This window comes from Chrysochloris asiatica, unplaced genomic scaffold, assembly GCF_000296735.1.
Source record: "Chrysochloris asiatica unplaced genomic scaffold, ChrAsi1.0 scaffold00025, whole genome shotgun sequence".
Classification (NCBI taxonomy): domain Eukaryota; kingdom Metazoa; phylum Chordata; class Mammalia; order Afrosoricida; family Chrysochloridae; genus Chrysochloris; species Chrysochloris asiatica.
In genome coordinates, this window is record NW_006408543.1 from 17,293,381 (window position 1) to 17,307,817 (window position 14,437).

The following is a 14,437-nucleotide window of genomic DNA, read 5'->3' on the forward strand; positions in this document are numbered from 1 at the left end:
GTTATCTGTGGCCTTAATACTTAGATGGGTGTGTATTTTGGTATTTTTTATGCTTTCTGATTGCCTCCAGGTAGATGTGATCAGGAAATGGGCTTCCATTTTCACTCTTCTTCCTGAGAAATTTCAAGATGCCACTGTTGGTCATTTTCACGTAATTTAGGATTTAATTTTTGGCTTATTTCCTTTTTTGTCTGGTTGTCCTGCTCCACAATCTCTGTTCAGGCCTTTTTTCTAGTTGTAAACAGTTCAGAGCCGGCTGTGGCTGTTAGGTTTTAATTGGAAACTGTCTCTTTAAATTTCGAGGTGATCTGTGCGCATGGGTAGTAGAACCCTCCGAGGGTGGGGTTGGGGGCCCACTAGCCCAGGCACCCCTATAGTCACCTGAATGGAGGTGCGCAGACAGCAAGGGACCAATGAACAGCTACCAAAAGAAAATAATGTCCACCCCTTTGTCTCCGCGGTTCTGTCAGGCATCTGTGGCTGCTCTGATCCTTCCCCTGCTTGGTCTAACCCAAGATGGCAGCTCCTGGAGCAGCTGAGCATCCCGGACTAGAAAGCAATGGATTTCTTGCTTCTGCCACAAATTCCCCAGCTATAAGCCTTCTAGCCTTCTAAATATTCCTTTATATGTGGTTCAGAGTTCTGGGACCATCCCCTGAGCCTGCTTAGTTGGGTATTCTGTGTTGTTGCTTGTGGAGCTCTTCACTTCACTTCCACCCTATCCACCATCTTGTTTGTTCTCCCTTAGAATCATGTATTTTGGAGATGAGCATGTTTGAAAACAAAATTCAAGGTAATCGTCTCACAAGAATGTTGAAAGGTTGGGAGTAAATGATGCTGATGCATTCATTATCCCCTTGGGCTTGTAGTTTGTATTCAACATTTTCCTGAATAATTTAAGTGTTTGTGATCAATGCAGGGCCAGTAGAAGTCCTATTATTTATGTTCAGTAATTTAAGAGGCTGACAAGAACTGAGCTGTGGCACAGGACCCTACTGCAAGAGCTTTTTAATAGGATAGGTAGATGCCTTTTTGGAGTCCTTAGGAATCCTGGTGTGGTGCTGTAGGATAAGTTGTTGTTGTTGTTGTTGTTGTTGTTGTTATGTGTCGTGGAGTCGGTTCTGACTCATAGAGACCCTGTACAGGGTTTCCAAGGCTGTAAATCTTTACAGGAGCAGAAAGCCTCATCTTTCTCCTGCCGAACAGCTGGTAGTTTTGAACTGCTGACCTTGAGATTAGCAGCCCGATTCATAACCACTACGCTACCAGAGTGTAGGATAAGTACTGGACTGCTAACTGCAAAGTCAGCGGTTCAAACCACCAGCTGTTTCTTTGCCTTCACTCCTGGGCTTGACCATATGACTTACTTTGGTCAATGAGACAATTATAAACAACACCAGCATGGACTTGAAAAGTCCTTCCACCTGGGGCTCAATCGATTTGATTCTGTTCTTGGAGCCCTGCTGCAACTTGAACAAACTTGGACTGGCTTGGTGGATTTTGAAGGACAGGTGACCCATCTCCTCAGCCTGTAGTGAGACCATTTACTGACATATGAGTGAGGTCAGCTGGGACCAGCCAGCCAGCCACCAGCTGACCTGCCCACTCAAGACCAGAAAAAGACCCAGCTGATTGTGATTGAAATCGATGTTCCTTTTATGACCCTCAGCAAGATGGCTTGGCACAGTGGTTGTAGCAGTGGACTCAAACATTGCAATTGTGAGGATGGTGCAGAACTGGACAGTGTTGCGTTCTGATGTACATGGGGTCCCTGTGAGCTAGAATCTACTCAGTGGCACCTAACTATAACAAGTTGGGAGGTGATTTGTCATTTTGCAAACATTAGCTCATATCCTCATAAAACAAATAAACACAAAATTATATATTCTATATAATTCCATATATGGAGTCCTGGTGTAGCACTGTAGGATCAGCACTGGACTGCTAACCACAAGGTGGGAGTTTCAAACCCACCAACCACACCTTGGAAACCCTATACAGGTTCTCTATGCATCAGAACCAACTTGGCAGCACATAACAACAACAATTCTACAAACATACATTCCAAGAACAATCTGTGCTTACTTTTGGAAAGGAGTATCAGCTTTCCAAGGAAAAGGGAAAGAGAAACATATCAGCTTCACTGCACAAGAGATGCGTCCACACATGAGTAGCATGAAGCAATGTGTCTATTCTTGCTCATACAGCAGTTCCTCAAACTACGGTCCACAGGCCAAATCCAGCCTGTTGTCTATTTTTGTAAATAAAGTTTTATTGGAACACAGCCACATCTATTACATTATTGTTACAGCTGCTTTCATGCTAAGAGCTGTTGTAGAAATCACATAGTCTACAAAGATTAAGATACTGTTGTATATGGTTTCCGAGGAGCAGTAGATGGTTTTGAATCTCTGGTCTTGAGGTTAGCAGTCCACTGCTTATCCTATAGCACCACACCAGGTATCCAGGTATATATTTGTTGCTGTTGTTAAGTGTCATCAAGTAAGTTCAGACTTATAGCAACCCTACATAGGGTTTCTGAGAAGCAGCTGGTGAATTTGAACTGCCGACCTTGTTGTTTGCAGTCCAGTGCTGATCCTACAGTGCCACACCAGGACTCTCGAAGTATAGCTTGTTGTTATTGTTCTTAAGTGCTGTCAAGTTGGTGCTGACTCATAGTGACCTTGTATAGGATTTCCAAGGTTTTAAATCTTTGTAGGAGCAGAAAGCCTCATCTTTCTCCTGTGGAGTGGCTGATGGGCTTAAACTGTGGATCTGGTGGTTTTCAGCCCATCATGCTCTCAAGGTATATGCTTAGGGTACCAGAAAAGCAGCAGCATCTGCTTGATTTCTGAGGCCGGTGTAACCCTAATATCAAAACCATGAAGAATCAGGACCTGAGTCCTCAAAACCTCACACACCTAGTGGCTTAGAGCAGTAGGATCCCTACAGTTTATGAGGCTAGAACACCAAATTCAGAGTGCGAGCTTGTGGGGAAGGCTTTCTCTTTGTGGGTTCTGGGGAAAGGTCCTTGTGTCCTTTCAGCATCTGTCAGTCCAGCATTCCTTGGAGATCTTCATAATTTTTTTTTTTAAGGTCTTCTTGTGAATTATGTGATAGTTTACATGGGAGCGCATTATCTTCACATTCATCCTATCATATTTTGTTTCATTGCAATGATTACAATCCCCTGCATGCATTATCAAACAATCAAATGATACACCTGCACACCTGCCCCCCCCCCCCCGGCTGCCAACACACAGCCCTTCTCCCTCCCTGATTCTAGAGTCCTCAGCTGCTCCGTCTGTCCACGTCATTCTACATACTTCTTGGCATCAATCTTTCCCTGGATCTACAAACTTTACAGAGAACTGAGGTCCAAAGGACACACTCCATCCTGGTTCATCTTTCTTGATGGTAGTAGGTCACTCATTAGAAAGATTTACTACCTGGCCTTTTATAGAAAAAGTTATGGGTTGACTGAGCAATTCTGCTATCACTAGGCTTTATGCCTCTCTATCGTATAGTTCTGGTATGGCGCTGTGGGCTAATGTGTTGGACTGCAATTTCATCTTGAATTGCAGTGTCAGCTTGAACTGTGAGGTCGGCAGTTCAAACTCACCAGCCACTCTGTGGAAGCCCTATACAGACTCGCTATGAGTCAGAACCAACTTGACGGTACTTAACGAAAACAACAACAATCACATAGTTAGCTCAACTGAAATTACTCCTTGTTCTAAAACAAGAAGCAGAAGTGAGCAAGGTCTCCTGAGGCCTGGGTTTGGAACTAGCGTACTATTACTTCCTTAGTCTTTTACCACAGTGTGTTGGCTCTTCTTGGTCTTTTGTTTTTCCCATGTAGATTGTTTGAATCAACTTAAACATCATAACAAATCTTGTTGGGATTTTGACTGGAGTTGCATTAGGTCTATAGATGAATTAGAGCATGGACTGATATCTATAATTCAGCCACTTTTAATGGTCCTTCAGTAAAGTTCATAATTTCCTACACTTGGTTCTTAGAAATCTTGTCTTAGATTATTCTTAAGTACTTTATAGCTATGTGTGTATGTCATTCTGTTGTAAGTTGTGCTTCCAGATTTGTGGTTGGTAATGTATAAAAATGCCTTTCCACATACCTTAATTCTTCTGCTTGTTCTAGTGAATTGTATGTATCCACTAGATTTTCTGTCTAGATAATCACATCTTTTGGAAATAAATAGAGTTTCATTTCCTCCTTTCTAATGTTTGAACCTTTAATTATAGTAACATTTATTAGAAAGTGATAGCAGTTGTGACCATGGTCATTGACCAACAGAGTAAAATAGGAAGTCCACAAACAGACCTATGCATACTAGAGAGTTGTAGAGGTCAAATTGGTATTGTCGATGTGGGGAGACGTGAGGGCTGTTCCAACTGAGATGGGAAGAATTGGTTATACGTATGGGCAATGGTGAAATGCACCACTGTGTCATACACCCAGTCCAGTCCTACTTGCTAATTAATTTCAATATAAAAATCCTGTAGCAGAAAATATGTCAGGACCTTTCTGACATCGGGGAAGGAAAGTGCTTTTTAAAACAAGACAAAAAATACTAATTGGAATATGCCACTTACAATTATAAAGAGACAATTCAACACACAAAAACTTTCTGGCATGTTTCGATACATAGAACGTGAAGTTTCACATCAACCTGGAGGTACATTAACTCCCTCCCTTTAACCAGATACACCAAGCCTTCTTCCTTGTTTTGAGCATAAGAACCCTATTTGGAAGATGGCCAGAAATCATTGTTCTTTTGTACTTAAACTGTGCATCTTGTGGAGACCTGGTTCTCTTGTCACCTACCATTTCACATAAACTCTTAGATGGAGACAAAAAGCAGGAGCTGTATACCTTGGTGTGTGTGTGTGTGTGTGTGTGTGTTTATGATGGGCATGAGGATGGGGAAGACTACATGACATTCTCATGCTACATGGTATTTCTCATGTAGGAAAATTAGGCTAACAGGTAACTGCTGACTGTTACAGGGGAGCTCTGGAGACATTCTCTCTTTATTCCCCTAGATTTGGCTCTCAATGGATGGCGGCAACACTTTCGATCTAATAGCTGACTTTTATCATGATGTCATTCGGAGGTCTTTTCACAGTTTTTATACTTCAGATATTACTTTTGTTTCCCAACATGGAAAGGTTTACTTCACAAAGGCAGGTAAGCAATGCAGACTTTTATTGGCCAGAGCACTTAATGTGGGCCAGAGATGAGGAGATCTGTGGGAAACCTACCTTACTAAGCAACTAATCCTAAAGTCTCAAGCCTGGAAGAAGTCTTTTGCAGGATCTGCAGACGTATGATCTTATGGACAGTCCTGCCCTAAAGAAGGAAAAGCCTGGATCAGGATGCTATGTTATTTCCAATTCCAGTGATGATTAACTTTCCCAAAAGACATAAACAATAGTATTATGTGATAATAGTCTTATTGAAATATAATTCACATATTATAATATTCACCTTTGAAAGCTTACAATTCAGTAGCTTTTAGTGTATCCAAAGAGATGCCAACCACAATCAGTAGTTTAGAACATTTTCTTCACTCCAAGAGTCCTCTTACCCATTACTCTCTACCCCAGCCCAGACCAGACCAGCCCCTAACATTTACTAATTTGTGTTCTCTTTCTATGGATTTACCTATTCTGGACAATTTTATATACATGGAATCATATAAATGTGTTGTGGGTTGTTTTGTGTTTTTTTAACCTATTCATTAATTCATTAAGGTCAGTGGTTCAAACTCACCAACTGCTCCTTGGAAACCAACTCGACTACACTTAACAACAACATTCATCAGTTCATGGCTATTTGAGTTGTTTCCACTTTGGGACTATAATGCTGCTATTAACATTGGTGTGCAAGTCTTTCTGAAGATAGACTCTCAGTTCTTTGAATATGTATTCAGGAATGGAATTGCTGACTATATGGTAACTCTATTGACTTATTTGAGTGAGCGAGAAATGGTGTCTCATTGTGGTTTTGATTTGCATTTCCCTAATGCTAATGTCCTGGGGTGGCACTGTGGGTTAATGCACTGGACTGCAAAGTCAGTTTGAACCACAAGGTCAGCAGTTCAACCTCACCAGCCGTTCCTCAGAAAACTTACACAGGGTTGCTGTGAGTTGAAACCTGACTCAATGGCATTTAACAACAACAATAATGACTAATGAGTCCCTGGGTGGTGGGAGCAGTTAACACACTCAACTGCTAATTGAAATGTTGGAGGTTCAAGTCCACCCAGAGAGAGGTGCCACATGAGAAAGACCCCCCAATCTACTTCATACCTCAGTGTCTGAATATGAAAGTCCTAGGGAGCACAAATTTGCTTGGCACCCATGGTCTCTCTATAAGTTAGAATTGTAGTAAACTTGATTGAAATTATTTTTTGTTGTTGTTTTAAAGACTAATGCTGTTGAGTCTCTTTCCATGTGTTTATTAACCATTCATATAGCTTCTCATGATATATTAAAATAGTCTGCCCATGGACTGGTATTGGCCATTTTGAATCTGACAGTCACATGGTTTACTATTCTGGGAATGACAAACTGAACCACCTTCCTACAAGGAAGACCAGTTAATACCACTATTATTCAAATTTATGCACCAACCACCAAAGCCTGTGATGATGAAATTGAAGAATTCTACCAACTTCTTCAGTCTGAAATTGATCAAACATGCAATCAAGATGTATTGATGATTACTGGCAATTGGAATGCAAAGGTTAGAAACAAAGAGGAGGATCAGTAGTTGGAAAATATGGCCTTGGTGAAAGAAACAATGCTGGAGATCACCTGACAGAATTTTGCAAGATCAATGATGTCTTCATTGCAAATACCTTTTTTAAACAGCATAAAAGTCAACTATACACATGGGCCTCACCAGGTGGAATACACAGAAATCAAATTGACTACATCTGTGGAAAAGCTCCATCTTATCAACTAAAACAAGGCCAGGAGCAGACTGGAATAGACCATCAACTGCTCATATGCAAATTCAGGCTGAAGCTGAAGAAAATTGAAGCAAATCCATGAGAGCCAAAATATGACCTTGAATATATTCCACCTGAATTTGGAGATCATCTGAAGAACCAGATTTGATGTATTAGATATTGGAGACCGAAGACCAAAAGAGTTGTGGGATGACATCAAGAACATTATACAGGAAGAAATCAAAAGGTCATTAGGAAGACAAGAGAGAAAGAAAAGACCAAAATGGATGTCAGAAGAGACTCTGAAACTTACTCTCCAGCATAGAGATGCTAAAGCAAATGGAGGAAGTGAGGAGGTACAAGAGCTGAATATAAAATTTCAAAGGTCAAGTCTAGAAGACAAAGTCAAACATAACAAAATGTGCAAAGACCTGGAGTTAGAAAACCAAAAGGGAAGAACATGCTCAGTATTTCTCAAGCTGGGGGAACTGAAGAAAAAATTCAAACTTCGACTTGCAGTATTGAAGGATTCTATGGACAAATTATTGAATGATGTAGAAAGCATCAAAAGAAGATGGAAAGAATACACAGTCACTGTGTATTGACCACCAAACAGAAGTGGTCAATGTTCAACCATTTCAAGAGGTAGCATATGATCAAGAGCTAACGATCCTGAAGGAAGAAGTCTAAGGTTCACTGAAGTCATTGACAAAGCACAAGGCAATGGAACTTGACGGAATACAATTGGAAATATTTCAACAAAGTGATGTAGCCCTTGAAGCACTTTCTCATCTATGCCAAGAAATTTGGAAGACAATTACCTGACCAACTGACTGAAAAAGATCCATATTTGTGCCCATTCCAAAGAGATGTGACCCAACGGAATGTGGAAATCATCGGACAATATCATTGATATCCCACACAAGTAAAGAATCACTAAAGGTAATACAGAAATGGCTTCAACCATACATTGACAGAGAACGTCCAGAGGTTCAACCCAGATTCAGAAGAGGACGTGGAACTAGGGATATCATTGCGTATCCTTGGTTGAGAGCAGAGAATACCAGAAAGATGTTTACTTATGCTTTATTGACTACGCAAATTGTGTGGATCATGGCAAGCTATGGGCAACATTGCAAAGTGTGAATATTCCAGAACACTGAATCGTGCTCATGAGGAACAGTTACATAGATCAAGAAGCCTTTGCTCAAACAGAATAAGGGAACATTAAATGGTTTAAAATTAAGAAAGGTATTGCCAGGGTTATATTCTTTCATCATACTTATCCAATCTGTATGCTGAACAAATAATCTGAGAAGTTGGATTACATGAAGAAAAATGTGGTATCAGGATTGGAGGAAAGTTCATTAACAACCTGTGATGTGCAGATGATACATCGTTGCTTTCTGAAAATGAAAAAGACTTAAAATACTTACTGATGAAGATCAAAGACAACAGCCTTCAGTATAGGGTGCACCTCAGTGTAAAGAATACAAAAAGCCTCACCACTGGACCAATAAATAACATCCATATAAATGGAGAAAAAGATTAAAGTTGTCAATGACTTCATTTTGCTTGGATCAACCATTAACACTTATGGAAGCAGAAGTCAAGAAATTAAACGACGGATTTTACTGAGTAAATCTACTGGACAAGACCTCTTTAAAGTGTTGAAGAGCAAAGATGTCAGTTTTTGAACTGAGGTGTGCCTGACCCAAGCCATGATATTTTCAACAACCTCATATGCATGCGAAAGCTGGGCAGTGAATAAGGAAGACTGTGGAAGAATTGATGCTTTTGAGTTATGGTGTCAGAGGAGAACATTGAAAGTACCATGGGCTGCCAAAAGAACAAATAGATCTGTGTTGGAAGAAGTGTAGCCAGAGTGCTCCTTGGAAGCCAGGATGGCCAGACTTTGTTTTTCATACTTTCAACATATTGTCAGGAGGGGCCAGTCTCTGAATAAGGATATCATGTTTGGTAAAGTGGAGGGTCAGAGAAAAAGAGGAAGACCCCTAATGAGATGGATTGGCAGGGTGGCAGCATCAATGGGCTCAAATGTAGCAATGATTGTGAGGTTGGCCCAGCACTGGGCAGTGTTTCATTCTGTTGTGCATAGGGTTGCTATGAGTTGGTACCAACTCAACAGCACCTAACAACAACAACAACAACAACAACAGGCCCATGTTTTATAAAATGGATTTTGTCTTTTTATGGTTGAGTTGCAAGAGTACTTACATATTTCAGATATAAGTCCCTTATTAAATACATGATTTGAAAGTGTTTTCTCCCATTATCATTTTCTACATTCTATGTTGTGTTCTTTAAAGCATAAACATTTTACAATTTGATGACGTCTAATTTTACTTTTTTGTTGTCATTATTGTTATATGTGTTTGGTGTCATATTTAAGAAACCATTGCCTAATTGAAAACCAAACCAATCCAAACCTACTACCATAGAGTTGATTCTGACTCATAAAAGAATCCCACCTAGGGTTTCCGAGACTGTAAATCTTTACAGAAGCAGAAAGTCTTTTCTTTTTTCTGAGGAGTTGCTGGTGGGTTTGAACTACCAACCATGCAGTTAGCAGTCCAGTGCTTATCTTGTTGTTGTGTTAAGTTCTGTCAAGTCAGTTCCGATCTATAGCACCCCTGTATAGGGTTTTCAAGGAGCAGCTGGTGAGTTTAAACCGCCAACTTTGCGGTTCCCACTGACTTTACAGTCTAGCGCATTAACCCACAGCGCCACATCAGGACTCCAACAGCACCACCACAGACTTAGCAAATTCAAAGATTTACTCCTATGTTTTAATTCGAAGAAAAACAAAACAAAAAACCCTTTTTATTATGAATTGAGTTAATGTTTACAGAGCCGATCATCTGTTTTATATTCTACAACTCATGTACTTTGTTGTGTTACACTGATTGCAATCCCCTCCATTTCCTGTCATTTAACAGTATTTACCCCTACGCACTTTACCTCTGGCATTTCTCCCTGTCTTCTACTGCATTTGCCTTTCCTTTGCCCATCGCCCTCTTACTGTATATTGTCTTCCCTGTCACCCAAGTTAGCATGTGTCTATCCTCTGTTGTCGTAGTTGTTAAGTGTCGTTGAGTCAGTTCTGACTCATCACGAACCCTGTATAGGGTTTCCAAGGAGTGGCTGGTGAGTTTGAACTGCCGACTTTGTGATTCAAACCAACCTTGCTGTTGAGTGCTTATCCTATGGTACCACCCCAGGACCCTCTAACCAGTGAATAATTTTCCCTTTTCTCCCACCCTGGTAGCTATCATGTTTCTCCTGTTGTTAAGTGCCGTCCAGTCGGTCCCGACTCATGGCAACCCTATATAAGGTTTCCAAGGAGTGGCTGGTGAGTTTGAACCACCGACCTTGTGGTCCAGTGCTTATCCTACAGCACCATCATAGAATGTTTCTTTTATCAAGAAACTTAACTTTTTACAATAGTTGTCTCTACAATATTTGTCCTTTTGTGATTGACTAATTTCATTCAGCAACAAATATACAATCAAAGCTGAAATAGAGAAGAGGTTACTCTCCAGGAATACCGTCTAGGAACTCAGCCACTGCCAGAACTACATTACCAAAGCAGGGAGACATCAGCTTGACTTCTCTCTTTCACCCTTGTTTCCTACTAGTGCCTTGAACAAACTCAGTCAGAAGTCAGCTAGAAACACAGCAAAGTGCTGCAGTTTAGGGTTTAGCTCTCCAGCACACAGAAACAAAGTCTAAGAACGGATCCAGAGGACTGGGCTAGCAGAGAATAAATAGCTCAGAGAAACCAAATGCAAAATAGGCTAAGCAAGCTTACTTTTATGGCTGTTAAGTGTTCTCAAGTCAGTTCAGACTCATAGTGACCCTGTGTGGGGTTTCCTAGGAACGGCTGGTGGGTTTGAACCACTGACTTTGCAGTTACCAGTCTAGTGCTTACCATATTGTTGCACACCAGTATTCCAAGATTACTTTGGATACAGTTAAAAAAAAAAAAAAAAAAACAATATCTAAGAAAACTTAATTGTCATTGTGTGCCATCAAATCAGTTCTGATTCATAGCAACCCTGGATAGGGTTTCCATGGCTGTAAATCTTTACAGGAGCAGCAAGCCTCATCTTTCTTTTGTAGTGTGGCGGAAGGGTTTGAACTGCCAACTTTATGATTAGCAGTCCAATGTTTACTCTACAATACAGCACCACCGGCATTCCTGGACAATATAAATGATAAAGTAGCACAGATTGTAAACTCTACAAACATGTTCAGATAAGTAAGTGGGAGACATCTTAAATAGACACTGAAGATTCAGAAGCTTCCAGTTGTGAAAGCTTCCAGTGATGAATAGAGATGATGGCTAGAAGAGGGTAAGTCAAAAAGTATTGCTACTAGGGTTCCAGTGTCTACATGCATAGGTTTATTGCAAATAAAACATGCTTAGACTTGTCTCCGCACTCTATGTATGGCTGTTGACAGGTTCTCTCAGCAATGTATACACTTGTCTTACTCTTTCTAGTGTGGCTTTGGGGAAAAAGGTCCAGTCAAAACAGTGGCTTCTGAGTTTACCTGCTAGGCCAGTTCAATTCAAGGCAGGGAGGGCAGCTCAGGAGATTGTGGTCAGTGTTTTGGGAATTTCAATGGGACCATCTTAATAGATTTTCTTGGCGGATATGAGACAATGATGGAGGCTTAATATTAAAAAGTTTTAGGAAAATTGAAAGCTGCATTGGTAGGAAAAAGGCCAGAAAAGTTACAATGAGGATTTTTTTTTTTTCCATCATGAAAACGCACCTGCTGAAGGATAATAAGGGTTGTCCTGTGAGAATTTCATTGAGAAGCTTTACCCTATCCACCCTACAGTCTTGACCTTGCCCCTTCAGACTTCTTTCTGTTTCCCAAATTCAAATAACACTGAAAAGGAACATGAGATAGGGCCCTCAGGGATGTTGAAACTTTCTTTTTGACGTGGTGTAATTTGAAGAGCACTTAATTCTTTGGAGAAGGGTTGTTTTTAAGTGCCAGGAAGTTAATTCCCACTCATAACAACCCTGTATAAGGTTTCCAAGAAGTGGCTGGTGGGTTTGAACTGTCAACCTTGAGGTTCAGACCAACCTTGTGGTCCAGTGCTTTATCCTGCAGCAACACTGTAAGCATGGCTTTTAGAAGTATATAGACCTAAATGGAGGATGTATTGAAAAAACAGTAACTTCACATTTTTATGTTGTCAAGTGCCGCTGAGTCGGTTCCGACCCATAGCAACCCTGTATAATGTTTCTGAGGAGCCGCTGGTGAGCTTGAACCGCTGACCTTGCGGTTCAAACTGCCTTTTCAGTCCAGCTCATTAACCCACAGTGCCAAACCAGAAGTCCTCAAATTTTTATATTTTTGCTTAATACAAGTGTCCAAGATTTAGTAGTATTACTTTTTGACTTACCCACGTCTATCTATTTTATCTATAATCCTGGCATTCAAGTAGACCTCTGAGCTGAATGAATGAATAAATACCAAACACAGGAAGAGAAAAGGAAATATAAAGCAGCAATAAGACATTAATTTCTTAGACTAGGAATAAAACAAACAAGGCAGAGTCACTGTTTTGAATTATTGGAAAAATTTCATGTAAATGAGATTCAGAAGAACAAAAATTGCCTTCTTTGGATTTTTTTTTTCTGCGATAATGAATATCACATATTCTTGTACATAAATTTCAGAAGAAAAATGCATTACTTAAGAATTTGAAACAAACTCAACTTGTTATTCATGTGCAAAACCAACAGACCAATGTTGTAAATCACGTATGTCATCACCTTTAAGATTCCATTGATCATAAGATGTACTGTTTTGTTACCACAGAGAAAGAGAAGCTCTTCCAATTAAACCTTAAACACAACACTTTCATAATGATCCTGAACAAAGCACAACTTGTTCTAAACTTATTTCCCTCGCCGCTGGACCAATAAACAACACCCATATAAATGGAGAAAAGATTAAATACTTTTTAAAGACTTCATTTTGCTCGAATCAACCATTAGCACTCATGGAAGCAGCGGTCAAGAAATTAAACAACACATTGCCTTGGGTAAATCTGCTGCATGAGATCTCTTAAAAGTGTCAAAGAGCAAACATGTCAGTTTGAGGACTAAGGTGCACCTGACCCAAGCCATGATATATTCAATAACCTCATATGTACGTGAAAGTTGGACAATGAATAGGGAAGACTGTAGAAGAATTGATGCATTTGAGCTATGGTGTTGGAGGAGAATACTGGAAGTACCATGGACTGCCAGAAGAATCAAATGTGTGCTGGAAGAAGGACAGCCAGAGTGCTCCTTGGAAGCCAGGATGACCAGATTTTGTCTCTCATACTTCAGCTATACTATCAGGAGGGTCCAGTCCCTGGAGAAGGACATCATGCTTGGTAAAGTGGAGGGTCGGTGAAAAAGAGGAAGACCCCCAATGAGATGGACTGACACAGTGGCAGCAGCAATGGGCTCAAGAGTAGCAACGATTGTGAGGTTGGCCCGGGACTGGGCAGTGTTTTGTTCTGTTGTGCACAGAGTTACTATGAACTGGTAACAACTCGATGGCACCTAACAACAACAACATAGTTGCATTGCATGGTATATGATAAAACAGTCATTTACATTTATCTCAGTAATAATACATAATGCAATTTCAGTCGCTTATAGGTTTCTTCTTTCTTATTGTTGTTGAGTGCCATCAAGTCAGTTCCATCTCACAGAGACCGTGTATCAGGTTTATGAGGAGCAACTGATGGATTTCATTCGCTGATCTTGCAAATCAAACCCACCTTGCAGTTGCGTGCTTAGCCTACAGCACTACACCAGGACTCCATAAAATACTTGATGGTTGTATCACAAGAATATATGAGACTGTGGTAGTTATTTCAGTGACATTTGCTTAACTGATAAATGTATATACCCTGCTACTTTGTTTTCCTTTCTTACTGCCAATAACTGTTTCAATGTCGAATTATAATGATAATATTTTGAAGATATTCTAAGCAGCAGTAGAACTCAACATGTCTTACACCAATGATTCAGGAAACTTGACTGAAGTGATACTTTTAAAAAGCCATGACAAAGCACATGCATTTGAGGCAATTGACCGCTATGTCATGAGTGCCACCTGGCTGACAATGATTGTAAGACACCATAGGTTGATTATAAACATATGTCAATTTCTAAGATGTCAAAATGGGAATGGGGAGAGCGTACTTTTTATTGATGGAAGGAGTCCTAGGGTGGTGCTATAGGATGAGCACAGGGCTACTAACCACAAAATCAGCAGTTCAAACTCACCTGTCACTCCTCAGAAACAGGGTTGCTGTAACTCGGTACCAATTTTTTTTTTTTAATGTTTTATTGTGAATTATGTGATAGTTTACATGGGAGAACATTAGTTTTACATTCATTCTATCGTATATC

The 14,437-nt window shown here is 40.3% G+C and overlaps 1 protein-coding gene across 1 annotated transcript in view; it reads left to right on the plus strand.

Moving 5' to 3' along the window:
* CATSPERB (catsper channel auxiliary subunit beta) overlaps positions 1–14,437 on the plus strand; it is a 191,888-nt gene that overhangs the window by 78,126 nt on the left and 99,325 nt on the right. The window contains exon 13 of the mRNA XM_006839633.1: positions 5,068–5,212. Coding sequence (XP_006839696.1) covers positions 5,068–5,212 — 145 coding nt within the window. The remainder of the gene's footprint in view (positions 1–5,067; positions 5,213–14,437) is intronic.